This window comes from Vanellus vanellus (assembly GCF_965231255.1).
Source record: "Vanellus vanellus genome assembly, chromosome: 1".
Classification (NCBI taxonomy): domain Eukaryota; kingdom Metazoa; phylum Chordata; class Aves; order Charadriiformes; family Charadriidae; genus Vanellus; species Vanellus vanellus.
In genome coordinates, this window is record NC_138905.1 from 118,181,681 (window position 1) to 118,206,859 (window position 25,179).

The following is a 25,179-nucleotide window of genomic DNA, read 5'->3' on the forward strand; positions in this document are numbered from 1 at the left end:
CTGTCTGGAGATATTAACAGCCCTCTGCTATCTCATTATGAGTATCAGTGTTTGCCTTTGTGGTTGCGTGTTTTTGCACAGCAACATAATAGAAAATGCAACAGCTGTTTGCATTAAGGAGGAAAAAATACAAACAGGAGATGATTCAGCTCAGGTGCAAACAGAAGGTGACTCAGTAGGGTACAGCTATCTCCCCTTGCTGAAGAAGTAACTCTATTTCACTGGCCTGTTCCAGAACAATCCCAATTAAGGAGGAGTTATTTGTTTGATTTCCAACTCTGTAAAAGAAGAATTGACTGATCAAATTAAGTCTGCTGTGCTTTTCCTTCCCTTTTAAACTCTTTAGAGTGCACTTAATGCTGCACAAAAAAGTGTTGGATGCAAGTCCTCTTCTTCTACCAACGGGAACAAAAAGGCAAGAGTGTTACAGGATTGCTGCAATGTGCTGCCTATGTATATCATTTCTGCTGGGGAGGGATGGCTTCCAGGGATGACAGGAGAGATTCAGCCACTGCCAACTCTCTCAGCCTGGAAACAAGAGTGCAGCTTGTGCCATCGCAGCGGTAAATTTCTGATTTGGCCTCTTGGTATGACTGAGAACCCTTCTGATGAGAAACAAGGCAAAAATTCCCCTAGATTTTACGTGAGTGCCTAAAACTATCAGTGAATGGTATCTTACAGTTACTCCTATTAAGAGCAGGGTGACTTTGGAGACAGCACCCTCCTTATCACAGTCGGCTGTGATTTTAAACATCAAGAATCCTGGGCACAACAACAGAGACTATCCAAAAATAGTGTGTAGAAAGCCCACTATAAACTGGGCTTTGAAGGTGAATAGGAATTTCATAAGTATACTGCTGCATTTAAGCTGGGGTTTTTTAGGTGCTTTGTCTTGTGACTGTGTTAAAAACTGGACTCAGACTCATCTTGGGCAATGTCATTGTATTTTCTATAGCTACAGCTCTGAAACCACGGATGAAGTGGGAACACTAATGTGAGCACTAGGAGTACTCAGTCCTTTTGCTGGACTTGGAGAGGGCCCACGTGACCCTCTCTCTTTAACACTGTTGACCTTTTTATTGTCCTCCTCTGTTGCCACTCCCAGTGAAGCAGCACAGTAAGAACCATGGTATGTGGCTGGGCCAAAAACTCTGGGGTTGATATGGCCTTAGAACAGCATTTAAAAAAAAAAGAAAAAAAAGAGAAGCAGGTGTAGGATAGACAGGCACATCTGTGCTATCTGATCAAACCACTTCTGAAATCTGTTCAAGTGGTGAGTCAAGTAAATATCTGATAATGTGTGTAAATGCAAGCAAGAAGTAAGTGCCCTTTCAGCAGGAGGTCCTACGTATGGCTTAAAGCTAGGGGTGTGCTTAAGTGTCACTAAGCACACCAAGTCATTAGTTAGAACTCTTTCAACTGAAGATACTACAGACCATGATATGGTAAACTTGAGAAGATTGGGATGAAATGATTAAAAATATATTTTTTTGAGTTACTATACTTCACCTGAACATTGCAGTCCCATAAATGCTATCATCAGGAGGGTGTGAGTGCCTCAGGCATGTTGGTGAAGAGGCTGAGAGTTGAGAGTGTTCCCACTTGCTCTGGGCTCTGCACGGAGTCCCAAGCACCGCTGAGGCTGTGGTGGCACACAGCAAGATGTGGCTGACTGGCTGGGGGCAGAGGGAAAAGTGACAAACAACAGCAAATTGGTAATATCATAAGTTGCCTTGGGCATCGCTGTGATGAATGTGTTCCCATAAGCTTGGCCGTGACCCAAAGTCCAGTAGAGATGTGGCTTAAATCCAGCGATACAGATGTTTCTTACATGTTCATAGCCAAAAAGTTGTGAAGGAATGATTTCTCTTCTGTATAGAACAAAGTACAACTACATGTTCTCATTGCTGTATAGCTTCAATACCTTGTGTTCAAGCTTATCCTTTTTGCCCGTTGTTCTAGAAAGTACTGGATGAATGCCAAAACCTGAGATCCTGCCAACTCCTTGTCAATAGTCGGGTTTTTGGACCTGATCTGTGTCCAGGGACCACTAAATTCCTCCTTGTCTCCTTTAAATGCAAACCTAGTAAGTAATCCACATCAGGCAAATATGTTTTTGTGTGTGTTTTGTTGTTTGTTTTGGTTGAAATGCTGCTGCACAAGGCTTTGCATAAATCCATGTGAAGTTTTGAGACTCTTAGATTAATACCAAATTATTTTTTTCTGTTTTACCTTAGTTCTCCATTGTGTTTACAACTTCAGTGTGCTTGCTGCCAGTTTAATGACCAGTGTAGTTTGGCAGACTTGGATGTCAGGCATCAGACTAGAAAGGAAAAATGTTTTGGAAATTATTTTTAAAGAGATGGCAATGATAATGTCATATTACAAAGATAGAGCTGAACAGCAAAAACAGATGCTTGGGCCAAGGATCCAAGTTATGAAGAAGATACCATAATAAGGAATATGCAAAAGTGCTTAAGGAGGTAGGACCAAAGCTTTCAAAGATCTTCTGTTACTACCCCTCATTTATAGAGTAATGGCTGGAGGATACACATGCATGGCTAACTTTATTACAGAATTTCATTGTAGAATCACCTTGTATTCTATGCAGGTAATTGACATTGGTATGTAAATGGATAACTCCTGCCTCAAAGAGAATGCACTTTGTAAACATGAGAAAAGTGTAAGACGTATTAAGACAATCATCATGAGGTTTCATTTATTGGTGTTTTTTAATTGTTTTTCTTGTTGCTATTGTATATGAGAACAAGCCCCAGTAGCCTGGGGGCTCAGCTTTTTTTGGCAGCTAATCCCCAGTGTGGCTGAAATGGGTCCCAAAGAAAATAGTTGAATGATGATTTATGGGTAGGTTTACCAGCCAACTCAGAAATACCATCCCACCACTAAAGAAGAAAGCACAAAAGAGATTTTCTTTAATCAGCGCATTAAGATAGACATCATTGGTGGAGTAGGAACAGGGGTGGCAAGCAAACTGAAGGGCAAAGTATTGAAGTCAGAGCAGAGATATGGGAATGGATAGGCAGGTGTTACTTTTGGCAAAGCATTGACAGAAGAACTCCCAGGGAGATTTACTGGGCCAATCATCAGGGGAAGAAAAGAGTCTGAAATGTAACATTTTTATCATTTTTTTTATTACCTTATAGTTTAAAGATTTTTTTTTTAACACGATGCGATTACTGCATTATTGATAGTAGATGGATTTGAAGATCATAGCTGTGTCTGTGTCATTCAAAATCTCTTTTCACTAATCAAAAGTGGATTGGGATCCTGTTTGTTGCTTTGATAAGCTGCTTAATATTTTTCGCACTGGAAATGAGCTACTTTGAGTATATAATATTCTCTGTAATCTGGATTTTACAAAAGCTGGTGAAAAGTGTATTTAATAGCAAGTGCTGCCTTCAGAACTGAGGAATAGTCTAGTTGCAGTGCAAATTACATGATTTCACGTGACAGGACCAATATTGTTAGGCTTGGCTGTGGAAAACATCCTTACTGAGGAAATTACTGGCATATAACTTCAAGTATATTTTACAATCTTGCCCCTTCAAGCGGGCACTTAAGCAATTGCCTGACTCCCTTAGTTTTTAATCTATTTAGAAATATTGTGTTTTCCTCTGTTGCTATATCTCTGCAGAGGTCTCTGTTGTATTCCTACCTTTGTCTTACACCACTTGCGTTTTTTTTTCTGTTGTCTGCACTTCCATAGCATCCCAGCAGTCACGGAGCGCAGCCGTACAGACACAGAGCTCCACTTTAGGCTATCAGCCCTTGGGTCACAGCCTCTTGTCTTGGCATGATCCTCACGGGTGTAGGGTATGGCAGGTGCTTCTGCAGAAGTAACAATATGCAGCAGGTTAGGTATTTTTAAAAATCACTCTCTTTCGACTGAAACTTGTGACCGCTGATGAGCTCAAATGGAAGACACTGGACTGTTCCCAAGAACATTAACCCATTTTTTATCTATTCTATTCTAAATGAAACAATGTTTTCTTTATTGAATAGATAGAAGGTTTTTCTCTCTCCAGTTCCCCTAGCACCACCACCCACACTCCACTCACTGGGATACCACTCAGTAACAATAAGGTTTCCCTTTTCTCCTGCTCAGCTCAGGAACCTCCTTTTCCTGTTTTCACATTTTTGAAAGACAAAAAAATGGAGCAGAATAAACTCTTCTCCCTGGCCTTATCTGCACTAAAAAGATTTGCCACCGTACCTAGACCAGGAAGACTTGAGCGATAAAATGCTGCAAGCAGAGTGGCTGCTTAGGCCAGCAGGAGACCTCTTTGGCCAGATGGCAGATTTTAACCAGTTCCCTAGGAAGGATAAACCATGCTGTCTGGAAGACGATCTCACTGGCTTCCCCACCTCCGTGCTGAGAGCACTGCCAGAGTGCCTGTGCCAGCTGAGAAAGGGAGGGGGTGTATTTTTTCTCAGCCTCCCGATTCACAACGCTTTGTCAGCAAAACTCTCAAATGAGGCGGTGCTGGATAGTCACACCCAGGGAAACTCACTGACCTTGGTGGAGCCATGCAAATGTAGCTGAGAGCACTGTCTGGCTCGGGACGCATAGCCCGTCCCCATGCCTTTGTGCCTCCCATTCATGGGCGCCCGCTCAGTGCTGTACGCAGTGGCACAGGGCGATGCCAGCCATCCCCATGATTGATGAGTGGTCGGAGGCTCTCAGCGCTCAGGCAGGCATCTGAAGTAGGCGTAGAATGCAACATTGTCCCCAGGAGAGACAAAAGGAAAGGACGAGGCTTCTCCTACTGAGCAGCAGGGGAAAGCAAGCCAGGAAATCAGGGGGGAAAGGGGGAGGCTGTTCCACTGGGAGGGGAGATTGGCAAAAGTTAGCTGTTCAGTTCCTTTCAAAAAGGAGCCGGAGGCTTTAGATAGTCATATGGGAGCAATTCAGTTGGAGGAAACACTCCGCTTTGCTGTTGGCTTTGTCTCTGTTTGTAATAGTGCCACATATCGCTCGCAACAGAACTTGCAGAAAAGCTGTTTTCTGTCATGCTGCTATTTGCTACTAAAAGTCCAGCCGAGTAAACTGCCTCATGCTACCATATTGTTATTTGCTTCTATTTTAGCCGAATACAAAACCAAATCAGCATGTGAAAACCAGGAACTGAAACTCCACTGTCAGGAGTCCAAGTTCCTTATCATCTACTCTGCCACCTATGGCAGATGGGCACACAAGGAGAACATCTGCTCGACAGAAGCGGAGCGCATCCCCCCCTTTGGTATGTTTTTATGCTGTTGATAGACCTTCTCCAAGCAGGTGCACAGAGAAGAGGGGAAACAGATGAGGAGAAAACTTCAGGTGCAAGACCAATGGCATTTTGAAAGCACCGTTGATTGAAATATAGTAGAGATTATTTCTGAAGCTGGAACAAATTGCCCAGTATGAGAGAGAAACATAGAGTAAGAAATGTAGCAAAGTAATAAACTTTCATGTAGTTAATCAGTCCTTTGTACAGTTAACATCAAAAACTCTAGTTCTCTTGGCTGTCTTGAACTTAGATGACTTAGACTATCAGCTCTTTGCCTCTCTTCCTCCAACTTCTGACAATGATTAGGCAACCCGAGTGTCACGACACCTTGTCTTACTGTTTGCTGCCTTCTCTGATCTCTGTTTCTGCCAGCTCTTCCTTGCCTCAAATGCAGCCTGTAAGGATAGGGTCCGTAGGTCAGGGTCCGTTGCTTTAGATGCTGTTGTATGACCAGACTCCAAAACTGTGGTAGTATACTAGAAAAGTACACGTGCCAGGGACTTGTCTCTGGCATCAAGTCCAGCAGACAGGAACGTCCGATGTATGTAGTATGAAACTCTTACCCTCCAAAGCAGGATGACTGCATTCAAGCTGCTTCAGTGCAGGGACGATACTTAGTAGCACTGTGTTGCAGTACCAGAAACATGCCCTCTCACTGCTGATTCACTAGCATAGGTGCATCCCAATGTATATACAAATATATAATATTAATGTCACTATATTAGTAATGAATATATAAACAACATATTAATGTTGCTATAATATTAATATTACTTTGGTCAGACTGTGAGCACTTTTATAGAATCATAGAATTGTTATGGCTAGAAAAGACCTTTAAGATCATCAAGTCCAAACATTATCTAACTGTACTGGGCCCCCCTTCTAAACCATATCCCTGAGCATCATATCTAGACACAGACCATTCCCGCTGGAATAGGTAGAAGAACCGAAAACATTGTAAGTAGTTGTATGGTCTACATCGATAACCAGTTGTTGACTTCACTGTACAGTCTCAGCTGGTATATGAAGAATGACTTAGGACTCACTTTTTATCACTGAATACCTAAATTTATAGTAGCATGTGGTTGTGACAATGCTTGATGCTTTGCATGAATAATATGTTCAGTGGTTGACACCGAAGGTATGAAGGTAAATTTTCATGCCATGGAGAAGGCCAGCACAAGTTACGTGTGCTGTTCAAATCCCTGAATACCATACAGGGAAGGACTTGTATGACTGATGCCAGCCCTGTGCAAAGACTGAACATGACTCCTAAGAAACATGCTAGAAGTGAAATCTATAAGAAGCATCTCTGAACATCAAGAAGAGATCAATAATTAGTCTTAAAAGCCATTTGTCTGCAAGCCAATGTTTCTGTTTATTTATATAGATATTATTTAAAATGTGTTGGCTGAAAATTTTAATCTGTTCTTGACAAGAATGTATTTAAAATTGCCAGGTCTATATTTCACACTGGCTATCTTGTGTGGTCCTTCACACAGGCTTCAGCTCTGCCTGTCTGTTCTGTGGAGGAAACATTTTAGCAGGTTTCTGACAGACCCATACATCCTTCATGATGGTGGCGTTAGTGTATGATGCAAGGCAGAGCAGAGAGACCTCAGTTGATCAAGAAAGGCTGCCATCATACTTATTGCTTGCACTCTATTCACTTTTGGAACTCGCTCACTTGCCTCTAATGTCAGCACTTACAATTCACAGATCAGAATACTGCAAAGCCTTCTTACGGGATACAGTTTCCCAGGACCAGTAGAGAAAGAATTTGCAACAGCAACAAACTCACTGCTGTGGCCCCCTGCATACGAGCACCTCTTGAGCAACACCCTGGCTGTTGCTGGTTTTGTGTTCTATAAAGCAACCTAAAACTGAGGTAATAAGAGAGAGCATAAAACCTGAGACAAACACAAGGTAGATCTATAGAAGGTAGATCCTTGTATAGATTTCCCATTGCTTAATGAAAGTGCTTGGCCTCTTTGGTATGGTACCAGTAACCCTCTGCAGTGAGTATAATTTTCAAAAGTACCTATGTGGCTTGGGAGTACAAGTTCAGTTATCACAAAAGACTTAGCAATTAAGAACCAAACCCAACTGACTCCAGATCTATCCATCTCGAGCTTAAATCTTATCTATGTGGTTATTTAAGCACATACAGATGTGAGTGGGTGCATGATTAGACTTTTTAAACATCTGTGTACCTTTCTCTCAGGGAAAGCAATGGTAATTTGAATGTCAATCTGATTTTGACAATTTGAGAAAATTTAGAAAACTAACTTCAGCTGCTCTTCATTCCTGAATCAGAGCCCACGTACTTGTATAAGTTGGCACCAAAAGCTAAATCTGCGACAACACACATCCATTGTTGTGCATCTCAGCCTAAAGGCAGTGCTTGAGCCTTTCCATTTCTTTCACTGCATCACGGGGAAACTGTGAGGCATTTTTTTAGTTCTATGCAAAAGAGAAGTTATCTGTAGGTCCTAATGACAAGAAAGTCTCAGTTAAGCTGAAGAGTTTTGCATCTACCCTACTTGATATGGTCCTGCTAGGAGTACTGGGTATGGAATTAATCAGATACTTCTCTAGATAAGATCTGGGTAAAAATTTGAACTACTGAGTACAAAGAAACTCTGTAATGTGTACTGTAGCTGATAAGACAGCACTACTTCAGTCCCAAGATTGATACCTAATTACATATGTAACTTGCACCTTTCATTTTAAAATGTTTCTTTCTTTTGTTAAAAATGACCAGCAACAGAAAGCTGTGCTTAGAACAGCTCGTCTTTCTTGGTGCTGTTTGGGGAAGTGGGAGGATTTGTCAAAGAATGTGGAATTTCCATGTAAGATCACTGTAAAACATTTTTCCTGTTTTTTATCACTTTCACCATCAAACTGAAATATGGTATTTTTACCTGGTCTTGCTCTCTGACTTGTCATCAGGGTCATTCGTTCGTATGAGTGGTCACCTTTGCCCACTTCAAAGAACAGTACGTAAAATCTTGTCTCCAGGCATTTTAGGATATTTTGCCTTCAGGAAAAGTTTCTTCTACAAAATGAGCTTGTACATAAGTAACAGAGTTCATTGAAGCACAGGGAATTATTTCCATTATAAGATCTCTGGATCATTGCAGGAAAATAAAAAACTCCAAGCTGTGTCCTGCTTCTGCAGCTGTTCAAATCACTGGCACAGAATTTACAGAAAGTCACTTCCCTGTTTTACTAAGATTATCAGGAACTTCAGAAGAAAAGTAAAACTTTTTTGGGTGCAGTTTTGTAGCAGATGGTTCTGCTCAGAGGAATCTATTGTGCCCAGCACCAAAGCAGGAAACTGTAGCTGTTTGTTCCTGATTGAGTTATTGCCTTTTCTGACATATTGCCTCTTTTATGTTTGTACCAACGTGCATAAGGAAAGAGAAAATTTATTGGCCAAAAGAAGTGAAAGAGTTGTGCCAGGACAGGTTACCATAGAGAGTATAAGGAAGATTCAGGTCAACAAATACTTCTCAAATCATAAATTACTCTTGTTAATACATGAAGGTACTTGAAGGGAGACTTGGTAGTGGGTCGCCTCTAGCTGTAACTTGCAAGGTAGAACACTAAAATGTCCTTCCCAGAAATTTCACCTGGATGTGTATTGGCTGGTCAGATGTATGTTCCCTCAAGCACTAATGACCAGCAGAGCCTGGAATTACATATCTTCATTGTTGGAAGGTAGGGTCCTTTCCAGCACAGCCCTCTCTTTCACCTGTTCCCACTTCTGGGAGGTTGAGAGGAAGGGTGGAGAATTTGAGCACTCTCATCACAGCTTGCACCTGTGGCATGGCATACCCTGGGGCTGGGTTTTGTCCTAATTCCCTCTTCTCAGTGAAGTGGCATTCAGCTAAGAAGAAGGGGTGTTAGCAAGGCAAGAAAGAGAGATTTCCAAAATCCTGCAGGTTCCTTCCAGCCAAACAAGGCATCATGATTTTGTTATATAACAGTATTTAGTGACACTTTGATTCCTTTTTTTTTTTTTTTTTTTCGGTATCAGTATTGTGGACAATTCAAAGGGCCTATACCTCTTATTCACTAGCAGTGATTGAAAAGCTTTTGGTTTCTTTCTCTTAGTAAGAGATATAGATTCCTCCTAGTGTGAGTCAGTCTCTTGTATAAGTCTCTTGAGAGCAGATGTAAATTAACAGGAACACTGAGCCCAGTCTTCTGCTGGGGGAAGAAGCAAGAGCTTGTAGCTCAGAGCTTTCTAGACTGTAGGTATCACTGATTCAAGGCATGGGTATACCCTTCCATTCCTGAGCGTGGGGCTGATTTGAAGGACAAGCCCTGTGGGCAGTCGTGTGAGTGGCAGGTTCCTGAACAGGAGAAACCTGAGGCTGCAGAGCAGTTATTTTAGTAACACAGCATAGGACCTCTTACAGGGACACAGTGAAAGAGGAAATGTGCTCCAGCTGTGAAGCCAGAGAGATGGTGTAAGTGGGGTAGACGCAGAGGCAGGGTCTGTAGCAGGACCAGGGCTCAGGGATGTGGGGTAGGTTCACATCTCCCTTTGCACCTTCTGCCACTAGTGCCTTGACACTTGGGTGTGGGAAACAACAGTCAACTGAATTTTATGGGTGCAAAAGTAAGGATAAAATTGTTCAGTTTTGCTTCCACTGCAAAAATCCTTAAGTCAACTCTCTGTGTGTGCAGACATCAGATATGAAAAATTCCTCGTCCATGTCAGCCTGAGCAAACTGGGAAGCTTAGTAGGTGTTTTGGGCCACAAAAGGTGCCAGTAGGAGCCATTGCACGCCTTGGGCCCAACAAATCTTGTCAAGACAAAGCTCCCCCAAAAAAGAATGCTGTTCAAAGCAGTGGCAGGATGAGAAGCGATTGTTTGAAGGGAAGAAGGGAGCAGCCACCATTTTTAGAGTCCAGTTTACTTTCTGCTGAGATGAACGGGGAAGGTCGCGTTTGGCTGAGCAGCTGTTTGAAGTTGCTTGGAGCACACTCAGACCCACATCACTTCATCCATTAATGTTTTCTTTAGTAGCAGTTCAGGGGTTTTCTTGCATATAGTTCTTTCTAGCTTAGATTTTTGAACTGTTGGAAAAGTGCACTTGGCACTCGAGTCTAAAATAAGCCGAGGAACTCCTGCCTGTGTACATGCAGACCCAAACGGTGCAAAACAAAGCAACGAGCGTTTGAGCAGAGGGAGTCTGGTTCCTGCTGCCACCAGCGAACATGGAGCTCTACTTGTCTCTTGCCCTCGGTGTTGGTGCTGGCAGATGGATCCCCCACTCTGTGTATATGCACGTGCAAGAAGGAGAGAAAGACCAGGGTTGTTGGGGGTTTTTTGTGCAAAATTCTCAACAGACTGAATTCTGAACTTGGAGCCGCTTGTAAATAAAACCAAGCAATGGGCTAATCTCATGCAGGCTACAAGGGCCTCACACCAGGCGCCGCAGTGAGAGGGAGAGAGAGGGTGCAGCTTTTCAGAAAGCCTTGGTGCTCTGTTCACTTCTAAGGAATGGCCTGTGCTGACAGCAAGTAGTATTTTTAGTGTATCATACTGCCTTGTTTACTGACAATACTTGGACTGGAATATAAAGGTATCAGCAACACTTTTCATAAGTGCTGCTGATCATACTGCGTGTTTTTGCTAGAATCAGTGGTTCAAATGGCCCTTTTCTGATGCATAGGCAGGACCCTGTGTGCCATGCTCTTGCATAAATTACCATATTATTATGGTAAATTTCTTTAGGAGTCTGCAGCCTTAGTTTGCTCCGAACTCCATAGTTCCCCCTTGTCAATTCTTATCCGCAGAGCTGATACTTGGACCCCACAAAGCACAAGCCATCCCGATTTGGTAGTGTGAAATCTTTGCTTTCAGTTGATTTTAAAAGCAAGCTCCTTATTCTTTTGCGGGTCGGCACAGCCCAGAAAGCATAAAGCAGCATAAGCCAGCAGTGTGGGATGAAAGCAAGAAGCTACTGCAACTGGGCTCCAGGATTGGAGCGGCAAATTGTGGAGGGATTTCTTATTTTGGGTGCCTTGGTCCTTCACCAGCACGTTACTTCTTATGTCATGCAGATCTACGTTTGAGACGCATCCGCTACTCACCATGTCTTGAGGCTCAACCTGTGCATAATGATGTGGGAGAAGACGGCTGTTAGTAACATTTGGAGCGGGTGTGACAGGATCCTATTGCCGGAGCTTGGCACAAGATGCTCAGGCCAGCTCTGGCTGCTCCATCACCTGCAGGTCTTGTGTGGCAGGGTGGAAAGAAAGGAAAGGAAAGCTCCTCCTGTCTGAATTGAGAGAAGCTTTAAGAAACCAGAAGACAAATTGCTTCTCATTAAAGCCTGCATGATTTATGGCATGTCATTTGCATGCCAAAACTTTCCTAAACAAAGCTAATTAGGGAGCTGAAAGAACCTTTCCTCCCGAAACAAGGCTTTCTACTCTAACTGTTAAATAGCTGCAGTCAGATTTGATAGTTGATTACTGCATTAAGAACCTCTTCTTGACACCCGTGTCTTCATGCCATCCATATAAGTGTCTGTTTCAAAAGATCCACCAACAGTCTTGGTGTGTAACAGGCAACTTTGGGAGAAAGGCGTAAAGAATGGAGTTTTTTCCCAGCCACCCATCGCTGCCTTTTCTGCCACTGCTGGTGGATGCCACCAGCCTTCTAGCATGCTAGGAACGTGCCTTTCAAGAGGCAGTTTATTTTAAACATATGGTACCAATTTACCAAGCCCCGTAAATGTATGTGTAGCTCAAACATTGCTTAGATATTCAGAAAGAAGACACATATTTATGTTTATCTCCTGATTGGTGATTGCTTTGAGGCCGTTCAGTGGGTCCATTCACTCGTTTACTCAAAATGCAGCACTGACTGAATTCTCCTCTCATTCAGACACTGCAATAAGGTGTTTGACCAGAAGGAGGATAAGTTATTCCTAGTGTGAGCTCTGCGTTGCCACAGCTGGATTGCTATTAGACCCCAAGCAAGTTCGGTTGAAACTAGCTTGAACATCCCTTCAGCACACACTGATTCTTCTGACTTCAGTGCAGATACACTTCCGTAATGTCTGCTTGTGCGAGATTGTACAGATGAAGCTGCAGATGTTGGAAAAAGTGGCCTTCGGTACCGAGTACACAGAATTCCTCCAAGCTGAAATCATTGCTCAGCTGGCATCGTAGCTGCCAGGAGAGCTAGTGGAGAGATGGCAAGGAAACACATAAAAAAGAGAGAAAAAAAAATAGAACATTTATTGATTGAATTGCTAAAAGCCAAAATCTTGTTAGACCACAGGAAGCTGTTAAATGGGGGGAGGGGGTGGAGGGGAGGTGTTGTTATATGTCTTTCCAGTTGATATCTGTGGTGTCCTGCAAAAGCAAGCCAGCCTTGGTTTGCATTTACTCACCTGTGACACCAGGCAAGCCTTGGGAAGTTCTCCAAAAACTGTCCTGCCAAGAGCCTGCAGGCATGTGACGACTGGCTCCTCAGGTAGAGGAGCCAAATCCAACATGAATATAGATGATAAGGAACTATTAACTCCCACAGAAACATGAGCAAACGTCTACCCAAGGCAAAATGAAACATGTACTCACTGTATCACTGGATTTGTAGAAAACCATCAGCACAACAGACTCCTGTTTTTTAAGACACTGTGAGTAGCTCCCAGGGTAGGAAATTTTGTAGAAAACATAATTCAGTTTGCCAGATTGCTGTTGTGCTCCCAATCCATTAATTTATGAATCAGCTGATAATTCTGCCTGATATTCTTCAGTTGTTTTTGTACTTGCCAAAATAAGCTACTTGGCTGCCTAAAATGTCCACCCAAATATATCCTTACTCATCTAAAGTCACCAGGGAGGAAAACTAAAATGTCTGTTACTGAATCAGAACTACTCAGTGTTTTAGGTCAGCCTTCCCTGCCTGCCCAGCAGCCTCCCGGGACACATGGGCATTAGGATTTTAGGTCTCTGAAAAGACAAAGGAAGAGTTGCTCTCCCAAAAATCCATATCCAAAGGTAACCCACGAGCCCGTTGCCAAACAAACAGATGAGCCCAGTATCTCCCGATGGCTCCACTCAAGTATATGATTTATTTGGTGCTGGTGTCAGAGGATTAACTCTAAAAATTACAAATCTGCCCCATTTTCACATATTAAATGTCAATCTTCTTTGTCAAGAGCTCCAGTCTCAAACCTCCTCTTTCTTTTCAAACAAGACTGAACCTTTGGGGTGTCTTTGCAAACACTGTTTCTCCTTCCTCTAAAGAGACAAATGAGCTTCAGCACTTGGAAGATGACAAGATGCCATCCTTGTCGGAGTTTTATTATAGGAAGAAGGACTGTTTTAATGCCAAGGGAAATATGTTTTCAGACCTCTAGAGTGTCCCTGCCTTGGAAGACTAGAGTGAGAAATATCTATCATCCACAGAAAGTCATAAAATGTGTGAGGTAATGCTGACCTTCAGAAGAGCAGAGAGCTTCAGAAAAGTATTACTTACTGAAGGCTTGTCGTTTCTGCGTACTTCCTGTTTAGAAACCAAAACGAAGGGGTGTTTTTGCTTTGCGGCTTGGAGTTTAGCACATGCGGATACTGGGAATTCAGTCAATCACATCTAGAGACATTCTTTATTTTTTTAAAGCAGATTTTTTAAAGTTAGTCTGACTCACACTTTCTCACTCAAAAAATTTCAGCTTCAGTGCAAAACCCTGCTAATAAAGTTTTATTCTTTTACAAATTGTGGTAGAGGGTGTAAGTCTTGAATAAAAAAAATCCCAACTGCGAGCGTAGATGTGCGCAAGGCAGGTTTTCACACACAGCACGTGCTGCTTGCCCAGTCCACAGGGAGAGGTTCAGCAATCTGTACTTTCTTCATCTGCAGTCAGGGGTAGTTTAGGCTGCTTTGAAAATGATGTGGGTTACCTCATGTAATTAGGGCGTGAAGGCAGTGCAGTTTAGATGCCATTGAGGTTGCTTTAGGCATGCGAACTTGGCTTGTGGTGGCAGCCTTACTAGAACAGCCTGGAATTTGGTATGGGAGGAAGAAGCCAAATGTTTCCCTAGTTAAATATTGAGCCCGTTTTGACCTCTGCCACAGCAGAATGGCTCCTACCAGTGTAATAAAGCAAAATCTACCTTTAATACACCAAACTTCACTGTAGCTGTAGCTGTTGCCACACACAAATATTGATCTCACCTGACTTGAACTGAAATTAGGAATCCAGTCAAATCATCTCAGTAACCCAGGGACCAAGAGAAAGACCTGCAAACAGCATTGCCTCTCCCTTTATTTGCACACTCATCTTGAGATGGAATAGATAGAGAGCTATTTGGATGTGCTTATTTTTTCCAAGTCATCATGAAGGGAACATAGAGGTCTTATACCGGGCACCTCGTTTGGAGCTTGACATGAATCTTACTGCAACCTCAGTATGCATCTGGCAGTTAGCCTGAGGTAGTTAGCTTGCTGCAAGTTCACATTTTCATTGCAGCTGACTTCCTTGAATTGACAAATCTTAATATTTAATTCTGACATCCTGCTTAGGCAAACATAGGCCTGAAATCAATAGAACGTTTGTATCTGTAGTCGTGTGTGTAGCAGCTATCATTTCTGATAACACTGTTGTTGTATAATTATTGTATGTATTTTTCTTTCAGACTGTTTATCTTACACAGCGCTAGAAGTTTTATCAAAAAGGTGTTATGGGAAACAGAGATGCAAAATCATTGTCACTAGCCGGGATTTTGGAAGTCCGTGCCTACCTGGAGTGACAAAATACCTTAACGTCAGCTATGCATGTGGTAAGAGCAAATGCATGATCATTTTAAAGCCCTCGTTCTGCTTGCAGAGGAAAACAGTGCCAAACACAGACACACATGCACACAGAGGCTTCCTAAATCTCCCCTTTCTTTTAGGATAGGAAGTTTGCGACGTAGCCATACAAGAACAACCAAAATATCTGAACAATCCCGTGGGCAGAGGTGCACCTAATGTAAACTCAGGCATTAAGGCTTTTTTTCCTATAAAAATGCAATTGACAATAAAATATAAAGTATGTGTTTTAATATTTTGAGAAGTACTATCAAAATTAGAGAGTCTGTTCTACGGAACTGACCTGCAACAGAGCTAGGAAGAATAACCTGGCATTGCCTGCCATCAGTGCAGGTAAAGCAGTTCAGCATAATTGAAGCACTGTATACAAGCCCAGTCCTGAAATCTGATTCACATGAGCACACCTACAGCCTTCAGCCTTGCAGAGGGATTTCCTTTCTCATGGACAAAGTCTCACGAAAAGTAAAGGTCTGGGGTTATACATGCCTTGCAGGACTGAAGCCTACTTCAGCTGGTTCCTCAGACAAGAGGGAACAGTTTTCCATACTCTTTACTGTAGGCTAATATGTATTTACATCAGGGGAAAGCAGAATTCCCTACAGTTCTTTTTCTTAAAAGCAAAGACTGTGGGACGGCAAAGTGTAGTATCGATAAAGGTGAGAGAAAAGTGGTTGCAGAACTTCAGTGTAGTACCTTATTTTGGTATTGCACATGTGTAGGAACGGTTGCGCGTTTCTTAAGCCTCCGACAGGTTTCCTCAGGCTCTGCTTTCTGCTGCTGGCTAGCTGTGGGGTGGAAATGTGAGGGTCAGGGGAGGTTGTCTCTCACACACCTCTGCTTCAACCAGGGGACGCATAAAAACGTTTTCACCAAGTTACCGCTCTGCTTACTGTGCGCCACTTGGAAAGCTGCCAGCCCTGCTCTTTCTGGCTCTTTCTGGTCTGTAGGGAGTCACAGCAGTAGCTCCACGGGGACATATCATAGAGTCCTTTCGCTGCATCTCTAGTGAGTAGTGGTCAAAGGGCACAGGTTATCTGAGACGTGCTTTTGGGAACAGCAATGTAGGATTGATTACCAGATCACCGTGTACCTGAAGATCAGAGGAAAATGAGCCCTGGCGGCTTCCTTGCTGGCATGAGAAATTTTCTTTTTTAGTCTCCCCGTGAATTAATTGTCAGGTGAGAGGCATTACAGTAATTCAGCTTTATATTGTTGAAGAGAGCTGGAGATCTGCCTTTGCAATAATACATTATATTATTGTGCAGTTGCCTTCATGCTGTAGTAACTTTATGAATAAGTTAATGGAATTCTCTTTAATTAGCGTGAGGATAATTGTAACAGATCGTTCTTTCTTGCACATCTGTGTACTAGAAAACCAGCGTATGTTTGTTTGCAGTGAGGTTATGCATTCTGTTATTTAGTGGAGTGGTTTTGCAGAAACACGTGGGTAATAAATATTGGTTTTGTGTGTTGCTGGCACATTTTGAAGTCTTTGTCTTCTGCCAAACCCTACTGAACTGTGCGATCTGAAGCATTAGCCAATGATTTGCGGGTCTAATTTTTTACAGATCATCTAGTGAACATGGGAAGAGTTTGGGTATATTCCAGAATGACATTTTACATTCTTTCCCCTCACTAGAAGACCCCTGCTAACCTGATGGTTCCAAGTTAAGGTAAACAGGCCTCCCCCTGAAGTGACAGGAGCACAACAGAGCAGACTGTGGTCTGCACTGGCTGTGCCACACCTGATGGTCGGGAATGTGAAAAAGATCATCCTCCCCACCTCAGTGGTCAGCAACCCTTTAGGGTTAGTGTGTCTGGCTGCATTTTTATTTTTGCAGTTAATTCCTGCTAGTAAAATCATAGCAGGAGCCAGGAGGTGCTGGTTTCTTGCAGTCTCAGCGCCCCCAATGACCTGCTCAGCATAGTCTGCTGTCTGTACGAGGTGACATTGCCTGGCTGTTGCTGAGGCTGCACTTCAGGAGCATCTCAGGAAACACAGCTTCTGATGCCGTGTGTTGTATCTGCACTCCCTGGATGCCATTCAAAGTCCGTCTGTGGACTGCCTTTGGCAGCTTGCAGTAGGTGACTGACTCCTACCCTACTTGACAAAGTAGTGCTGGCACAAGTTGTAGTATAGATGTGATTATCTTGATAAAAATTCCTGGTGCTGGTACCAGTTATTCTGCTAAGTGACCTGATGCAGCCTATCCTAGTTAAAGTCCTTCTGTCTGAAATGAAGCCATAACGAAAATTAACAATACAAGCAGTCATTAGCATTTTTTGTCCATGCCATTTTGAATTAAGCATCCCCCTACAACAGATATCTGAATGGCATATTAAATAGCTGTTCAAGCCCAATGGGAAGCCATGGGGAAGGGATTCAGTCCTGTAGCAAGCAAAGCCCTGGGAAGTTCCCCCTGGGAAGGGAGCAGGAGGAACATCAGGACAGGTGAAAGATCCCCCTCCTGGGCACCAGGCCATGCGACGGGAGCTTCGGGTCACACCAAGGCGCTGGGGAGCGTGCGTCCTCCCAGGACGTTGTTCATAACACATGCACATTGTTCGTAACAGCCAGGCCTGCAAATTCAGAGTGCAGTCTGAAAACAAACCAGCCTGCTCACTGTCTGCCTCACGCACCAACAAAAATATTCTGCCGCTGGAAAACAGTTAAGAATTACGATGAGGTACAAGCCAAAATAGAAATGAGCTCATTCTCCTCTATCTCTGTTGGCCTCCTATTGCAAACAGGAGCTAAGAGTCCCAAAAAAAATCCTTCAGCAGGAAAGGAAACAGCTATGACTTTGAGCCCACACACAAAGAAAAGTTCTGCTCAGAAAGAAGCGCTATTTTTAGTTGTTTTTCAGATTAAAACTGTGGTAAGCCCCAAACCTCAGTCTCCTCTGTTCCGTTTAACTTTCCTTAACACTATTTATTGGCAAATGTTTCTATGTGGGATAGAGGTGAGCTTCATACCTGACATTTCTTCCTTTTATTCCCCCTGTCACATCAGTCTGAAAATCAATCAATCTGCCTTCACATAGTACAGGGAACAGGTGCCAAGATCTGGGTATCTGAAGGGCCCATTCATCTAACACAGAATACGTGAACTCTCGATGTCTGCATGATGCACTTGCTTTGTAGCTCTTTTAATTATTTTAAGAAGAGTATGAAAACTTAGCAAGGGAAAAAACTAATGAAATGAGAAGGACGCAGCCCACTGCCACCCAGCGCATCTCTTCCCATCCTGAGCACCTTCCTCCTCCATGACCATGCGTCTCAGAGGCTTTGCAGAGGATGTCGTACAAGACTTTAAACATTTCTCTGAGAATTACAGTGAATTATCCTCAGCGAGAAACAGTATCTAGATGCAGTTTAGCATCTGACCATAGGCCAGTCTGGAATTTGTAGGCCAGTTTTGTCTCCTGACCACTGGTTGGCACACCCCTTATGGAGTGGAAAACAAGGGGGCAGAAAACAAGGGGGCAGGTCCCCGCGCGGTATGCAGCTGCACTGATGTTCCTGGAGCTCCAAACAGGCTGGCGTGTGAATCCAGTCACAGGTCCTGAGCTGCCCTTACTAGTCCCTAGCAAGAAATGGCAGCATTATCTGTCCCCGTTGGTGTTTCACTGATCTTTAGGTGAAAATTATTGTCTCTCTACCTGTGCATCCCATCCCTCAGGCTTGCTCTGCCTGCCGCACTTGCCCTTTTCTCTCTTCTCTGCTCATCCCACCTTCCTTTCAGTCTTCTTCCCAGTTACTTTATTCCCTTTCCCACCTCCTTTTCCTCCTCCCCAGTGCCAAGCCTGTGAGCAGCATGCTCTTTGCCACCATCCTGTACCAGAGCATCTCGGTGCCGTGCCTGCCGGTGCACCAGATCTGTGGGGGGTTGTGGAGGGAGGAGGATGTGTCACTGAGCACAGCCCTTCTCCTGAGGCTCCCGCACACACAGGGTGCCGCATTGGCCAGCTGTTGGGGTTAGAGTATCACCAGGTTAGCACAAGTCAAGGCAACGCAGTGGAGGCCGTCCCAGCCGGGGCTGGTACAGTGGGGATAAGCAGCCTGGGGCTGCACCATGCACCACCTCTGCAAAGGCTCCTGTCCTCCGGGTGTGAGGGAGCATCTCTGGCCACCGAGGGAGCTCAGGCTGGCTGCAGCGCTGCGGCCAGGCTTGCACACCGGCAGGACTGGCACTTGCCCATGGTGGCTCAGGACACAGCCACCCACTCTGATCTCTGAGCAGTGGAGCCACCTGCTCCAATGCCTTCAATACCACCCAATTAATAAACCCAGGGTTAGCAGTGGGATTGGTAATTAACTGGGGACCTGGTGCCTGAAACTAACAGTACACAACTTGTCCTTTGTCTTTTCAGTTCCTAAACTTATCCTCACAGCTGTCAACCCCCTGGTCACTGATAGCAAGTCTTCTGTCAAACAGAATGATGGTACGTACCATCAAAAAAATGCAGTGTACTGCTTCCCTTTGTCTTTGATTGAAACAAGACATTTTCCCACTGCAGAGCTTTGTCTGAGGGAGTTGGGACAAGGTAATGGAAACCCTGCTGAAATAGCTGCCCTTCCCCTTGGAGGGCAGCGTGACGGGCTGGGAGCAGGATGGGACCCGCGTGAGCACAGTCCTGCTGTCACAGCAACGCTGCGAAACAAGTGACCCATCCAGACCTACCCATAACCAGCGTGCTGTCTTCTAACTTTGATTGAATCATGAGAAGAGTAAAAGTGAAACTGCAGTTTTTTCAGGGTGAAGAGTCTTTTAAGAGTTATGCCAACACCTGCTTTTCTTAAAGGCAAATGAAATTAATGATGTGGCTAATGTGTATTCACTGTCATCAATAATGGGAGTGTACTGCAGTGATTGGGCTGGGAAGTCCATTTGAGAGCTGTGAAACTGAATGGAAATAAATTATTTCTGAAAGCTTAATGGGAATAGGCAAGGCAATTTCACTTGGTAATAGTCTTTTAAATAATTTTGCCATTTTCTTGATACTCAATATTTTCAATACTTTTTTATTTATACTTTATTTCAGTATTTTTTTATTTATCAAACATTGTTTGGTCTAATATTCTGCAAGTTTCCTATGGCACAGCACTGCCACGCCTGTGTTTTAGACAGACTTCTTAGTTCAAAAGTTATTGGGTGATTATCAACTTTGTGGCTTCATCATCTGTGATATGATTGAATTTGCTTTCCCTCCTTGTGTCACAGGTGTTGACCTTGATCCAAAGGAATCAAGACTTCCAAAGAAAGATGGAACTATTGTTAGCAACTCCTTGGCTACATTTGCATACATTAGAGGTAGGAAAATGAGGATGAGATTGTTTGGTTCATTAGATTGTGGCATTCTGGGAAAAGGGAGGATCACCTCGGAAGGTCACAACTGGTAATCCCATGTTTATAGTAACGGTATTATTACAATATAATCACAGTCTTGTGGCTGGGACAATCGCAGCATAATTGATATTTATAGAATATTTTCCATCTAGAAGGATCCAAACTCTTTTAGAGACTGCAGCCAAGATTTTTTTTTACTGAATATTTTCAATGGGGACTGTTGGTTGTTCAGTATTTTTGAAAAACCTGATCCTGATCTGGAAGCAGCCCTGGAGACATCCATTTTTGGAAATGTTGTTTTGCATACATATAAGGATTGTCGAGGGGCATAAAAAAACCTGAAAACACCAAACCCAGCCATCTTTGGTATGGGACATGGCAGGTTTTGTAACTTAGCAACACTAAGGCAAATTTTATTTAGGCAAATAAATTCGTGATCACCAGATCTCTAACACCACAGGAGACGTCGCGAATTTTGGAAGTGAGCAAAGACTGATGTTGAGAAGCAGCTCTGGAGTGAAGATTTCTGCTCTTCTAGAAAATGGCAAGAACCACGCAGCTGACGAGCATCATCCCACAGCCTTTGCGAGGGCTTCCCCTGCCAGCATGAAGGGTGGCCGCAGCCTGCTGGCACGGCGAGACAGACTGTCCCTGCCAGCAGCACCCAGCTGCCCCCAGCAGCTCTCCCCAAGCCCCCAGACCCCACCGCCCCTGAGACCTCTGAGCAACACCCCAAGCAGCCAGGGCTGGATTTTACAACCCGTGGAGAAAGGCCATTTCCACATCTGTCTCACTTGTTGCTATACTGAGAAGTGATCTCAGACTATGTCAAGGAAGAAAAATGCTCCCTGCTCAGCCTGGCCTGGTGATGCTGCTGTGGCTCCGCAGAGCCCAGAGGTGCTCTTCCCATGCCCCCTCTTCATGAGAGTAAGGCCCGTTTTGGCAGGATGGCTGGAAAAAAAAAAGGGGGTATGCTGCTTCTAGCTGGTTGAGAATGCTAGTGAGCTGCTAATAAAAAGATGGGATGATGTTGTTACTTTATAATGCTACTAAGAGGCTGGGATTTTTGCACAGTAACTGGAAGAGGCAGAGAAGGCAGCGTTGAGACTGCAAATGCAGGGTGGGTTTGGTCTATGACAGAAAAAGCCTCCCCACCCTCAATCATTATGTCTATGATGTAATGCGGGGTGCTTTGGAAATGGCAGCTGATTTTTTTTTTTTTGGAGCTAGCCTTTGGCAGAGTTTGTGAAGTGTTTAAGGACTGGCTTTCTGATTTCAGATCACCGTGAAAGAGCCGCTCTCCTGTTTATGTCCAGCGTTTGTGTGGGATTAATCTTCACGCTGTGTGCTTTGGTGAGCCGCATGTCGTGCTCGAATGACTTCCAGAAATTGCACAGAAAGGAGGAGCACTTGGTGCCAGAAAGTGACAGAGCATCCGAGAACAGTGAAAATGAGGAGGAGGAGGAAGATTCCTCTGATTCGGATGTCCAGGATGAGATAGCGGGACTTTACAGACCTTCTTACTCAGGTTATAATTCAGCAGAGGCGGCAGAACTGGCTGAAAGGATAGAACGCAGGGAGCAGATCATACAAGAAATTTGGATGAACAGTGGTTTGGATATGACACCTCCTAGAAATATGAATACATTTTATATTAACGAACAATAAATGGCTTATTTTGGATGACGCCCTAGCCCTTTTTTTTTTAAAAAAGAAATGTACCTTCTGTGAAGGAACATTTGTATCAGTGCATATAATTATTTGTAAAGTAAGAAGAAATATATGCAATAAAAGGAGAGTCTCAAACCCTTGACTGTCTATAAAAATCATTCTGTGAAAAACACTTTTACAAGCTTTCATAGTTTTATGCTATGTTATGTTTTCACTGTAATTTGGGATCAACTACCATATGCAGCTTAAGGACTATTAAAAAAGGAGAAAAATGTTTAAGTAGCTTATCATGGAGAAACAACTTCTGCGTTAGTATATGGCACTTGTAACCAGTTAGTGTGTTGCAGCTCATAAGTTACATGAGAACATGCTCTATTGATGAGAAATATGAGTATCATCAATACTCAGAGAGCAGAACAAAGCAGAATTGAACACAGGTTCTTGAAGCTTTTCTGCTGTTTCCTTAACCCAACCTTTCCGTGATAAATCCCATTCCTCTGGTAACAGTGATCCTGATTACAGGGGAGTTAAGTTTTTCTCGCTTGAGTCCCGTTGATGCCGTTACTTAAATGAGCGATGTGAAAGAAGGGTCCCTCTCTCTGGGCTGGGAGATCTGGAAACTAATCTGCAAAGAAGTGCCCGGTATGTCAGGGAAAATTTTCATGGCTTGAGAATTAGTTTCCTTAGTAGCAGTCCCCTTGATTGTAATGCAACAGCACCTGAAGTCAGGGAGGCTTCGGCATAGAGAGATTTCACAACACCTCTCCAAGTCTACCCCCTCTTTTTTAAAGCACGTAGCCAGCAGATAAGGCTAGCCCTAGGAAGAAAAGCACCGCTGAACCATGGACATGAGGGCAAAAATCAACCTGCGTTCAAGACCTTTGGTGCCCTGTTGTTAAGGAGAAGGTCACCGCTCAACAATCAGAAGATGCCTGCCGGAGATGTAATTCTGCTGTTACCCACGCTGGCAAATCTGTGAAGCACAAGATTGAGAATGGCTGTTCTCATAAAAGACTCTTGAAGTTGACACATACTAAGAACACTTGCTTCCTAAGTGAAATGCTGTGTTAATTTTTCTGATCCTAAAGCACGGCTGAGAGCCAGCACTTGATTGAAGGTCATATTCTCCTAAGTTTTCTTATAAGTTTGCCATCTTCACTTGAATATTGTTCAGACTAGTCAGATTCGGTTTCAGCCAGACAGAAAATTAAATCAGAAATGTATCTAAGTTGAAAACACAACCTTCCTGTCTTTAAATAAAATGTCTCCAATATTTTAACTGCAGTCCATAGGGAATTTGCTGAACAAAGGGAGGAAAAAAGTCACTTCCTATTGGTAATACTTCATGAGTTCATTGTGCTTTCCCGCTCAGACGCTGTGCATCTAGGCAGAGTGAAGTAGTATGAAACACTTGGAAAGAAAAAAAGTGACATGACTTGTCATTTCCTACTGATATAAAATCGAATTAAGCATGGGAAAACTTTAAAGGGAGGAAGGGGGCTTGCTCAGATGACTAAGGCGCAATCCCGTGCGCAACTGGAAAAATCTTAGCAGCAATTAGCATCCTATCAGCGGAAGGAAGAGAGGCTGAAGAGACGGACGGAGAGCTTAGGTCACCCATGCCACTGGGAAACTGCATGCAACGCTGTGCGCAGCCCGGGAGCCTGGCTGTGCGCCCGCCAGGACTCGACTCTTCCCCTTTCCAACAGAAAGTCATAGTAGCCTGTGCCACTGCGCGATATTGATGAATAGGTTTCAGGCTGGAAAAACCCTGTGCCTTTGTCCTGAGGGTGGAAGAAGGCAGGTTTTCCTTTTGCTGGCCCTGTGGGTAGGTGTGGGACAGCTCTGGTCAGGACCTAGCTCCTTCCTCCTGACTCATGGGGGCATGTGCCACCCATTTCCCAGTCAGAAAGAAAGGGTACTGATCTACATCCCAACAATTCTCCCTGCTGACAGACTGTACTGGTGAAAAAAAAATGGATCCTCTTCCTCTTATTGATGCTACAAAGAGGCTGTCATTCAATGGCAGAGAGCAGGCTGGGCTCCAACGCAGGGGCTGAGGGCAGGGGCTCCCCAGAAGCTGCCCCTTCCCCAGCGCAGGGCCCTGCTCCAGCTGTCTCCTGAAGACCCTGGAGCCCACAGGCCAGCTGAGCTCCAGCTGATCTATTTTTGGAAGTTATCTGTCCGGCAGGCAATATTTATACTCACGAAAATTTGTTTATTATCTTTCCTCATTCTTCATCTGTAAGCCCCTGTGAGGTTTTAGTCCTGAAACTAATCATAACAAAATCCAGGAGTTTTAGTCTTTCCACCAGACTTTCACTTTGCTCAAGTCCAGGTAAACTTAGCATGTCCTAGGGGTGGCCACAGAACCACAGACTGGCTGAGGTTGGAAGAGACTTCTGGAGGACATCTGGGCCAACCCCCCTGCTCAAGCAGGGCCTCCTAGAGTAGCCTACCGAGGGCCGTGCCCAGATGGCTTTGGAATGTCTCCAAGGACAGAGTCTCCACAATCTCTGTGGGCAACCTGTGCCAGTGCTTGGTCACCCTCACAGTGAAAAAGTGTTTCCTGATGTTCAGAGAGAACCTCCTGTGTTTCAGTTTGTGCCTGTTGCCTCTGGTCCTGTCACCGGGAACCACAGGTCCTTCCCCTGTTTTGTTTACTTCATCCGTGCATGTCTTCCATTTGCTAGTCCTGCTTTGGGGTACCCAGCTGAAACCAGGGGTGTTCGTTCCTGGTGATGAAGCAACTGAAGTGGCAGCAGAGCAGCAGAAACCAGTCTGTAACTTAGAAGTTAGTCCCTTCCTTGGAGCAAAACTCCAAAACACTTCACTTTTCCCATCTCCCAGTGTTCTCATCTACTTCTTCAGCCTTGGAGGAAAAAAAAACATCCTTTGTATTAAAGTGGAGATTAGCAATTTATTTTTCTGTTACTTCTGCATATTGGCCTGTGAATGACTTAACAGACCCGATTCCCTTCTGATTTTCCTCCCTGCCTTCCTCCACAGGCAGCAGGCGGGCA

The 25,179-nt window shown here is 43.9% G+C and overlaps 1 protein-coding gene across 1 annotated transcript in view; it reads left to right on the forward strand.

Moving 5' to 3' along the window:
• The window catches only part of EVA1C (eva-1 homolog C), a 40,350-nt gene extending 18,054 nt beyond the window's left edge, over positions 1-22,296 (forward strand). The window contains exons 3-8 of the mRNA XM_082497167.1: positions 1,963-2,086; positions 5,109-5,261; positions 14,961-15,104; positions 19,509-19,580; positions 20,360-20,449; positions 21,765-22,296. Of these exons, the coding sequence (XP_082353293.1) occupies positions 1,963-2,086; positions 5,109-5,261; positions 14,961-15,104; positions 19,509-19,580; positions 20,360-20,449; positions 21,765-22,153 (972 nt within the window). The 3' untranslated portion in view covers positions 22,154-22,296. The remainder of the gene's footprint in view (positions 1-1,962; positions 2,087-5,108; positions 5,262-14,960; positions 15,105-19,508; positions 19,581-20,359; positions 20,450-21,764) is intronic.
• Positions 22,297-25,179: the final 2,883 nt, after the last annotated feature.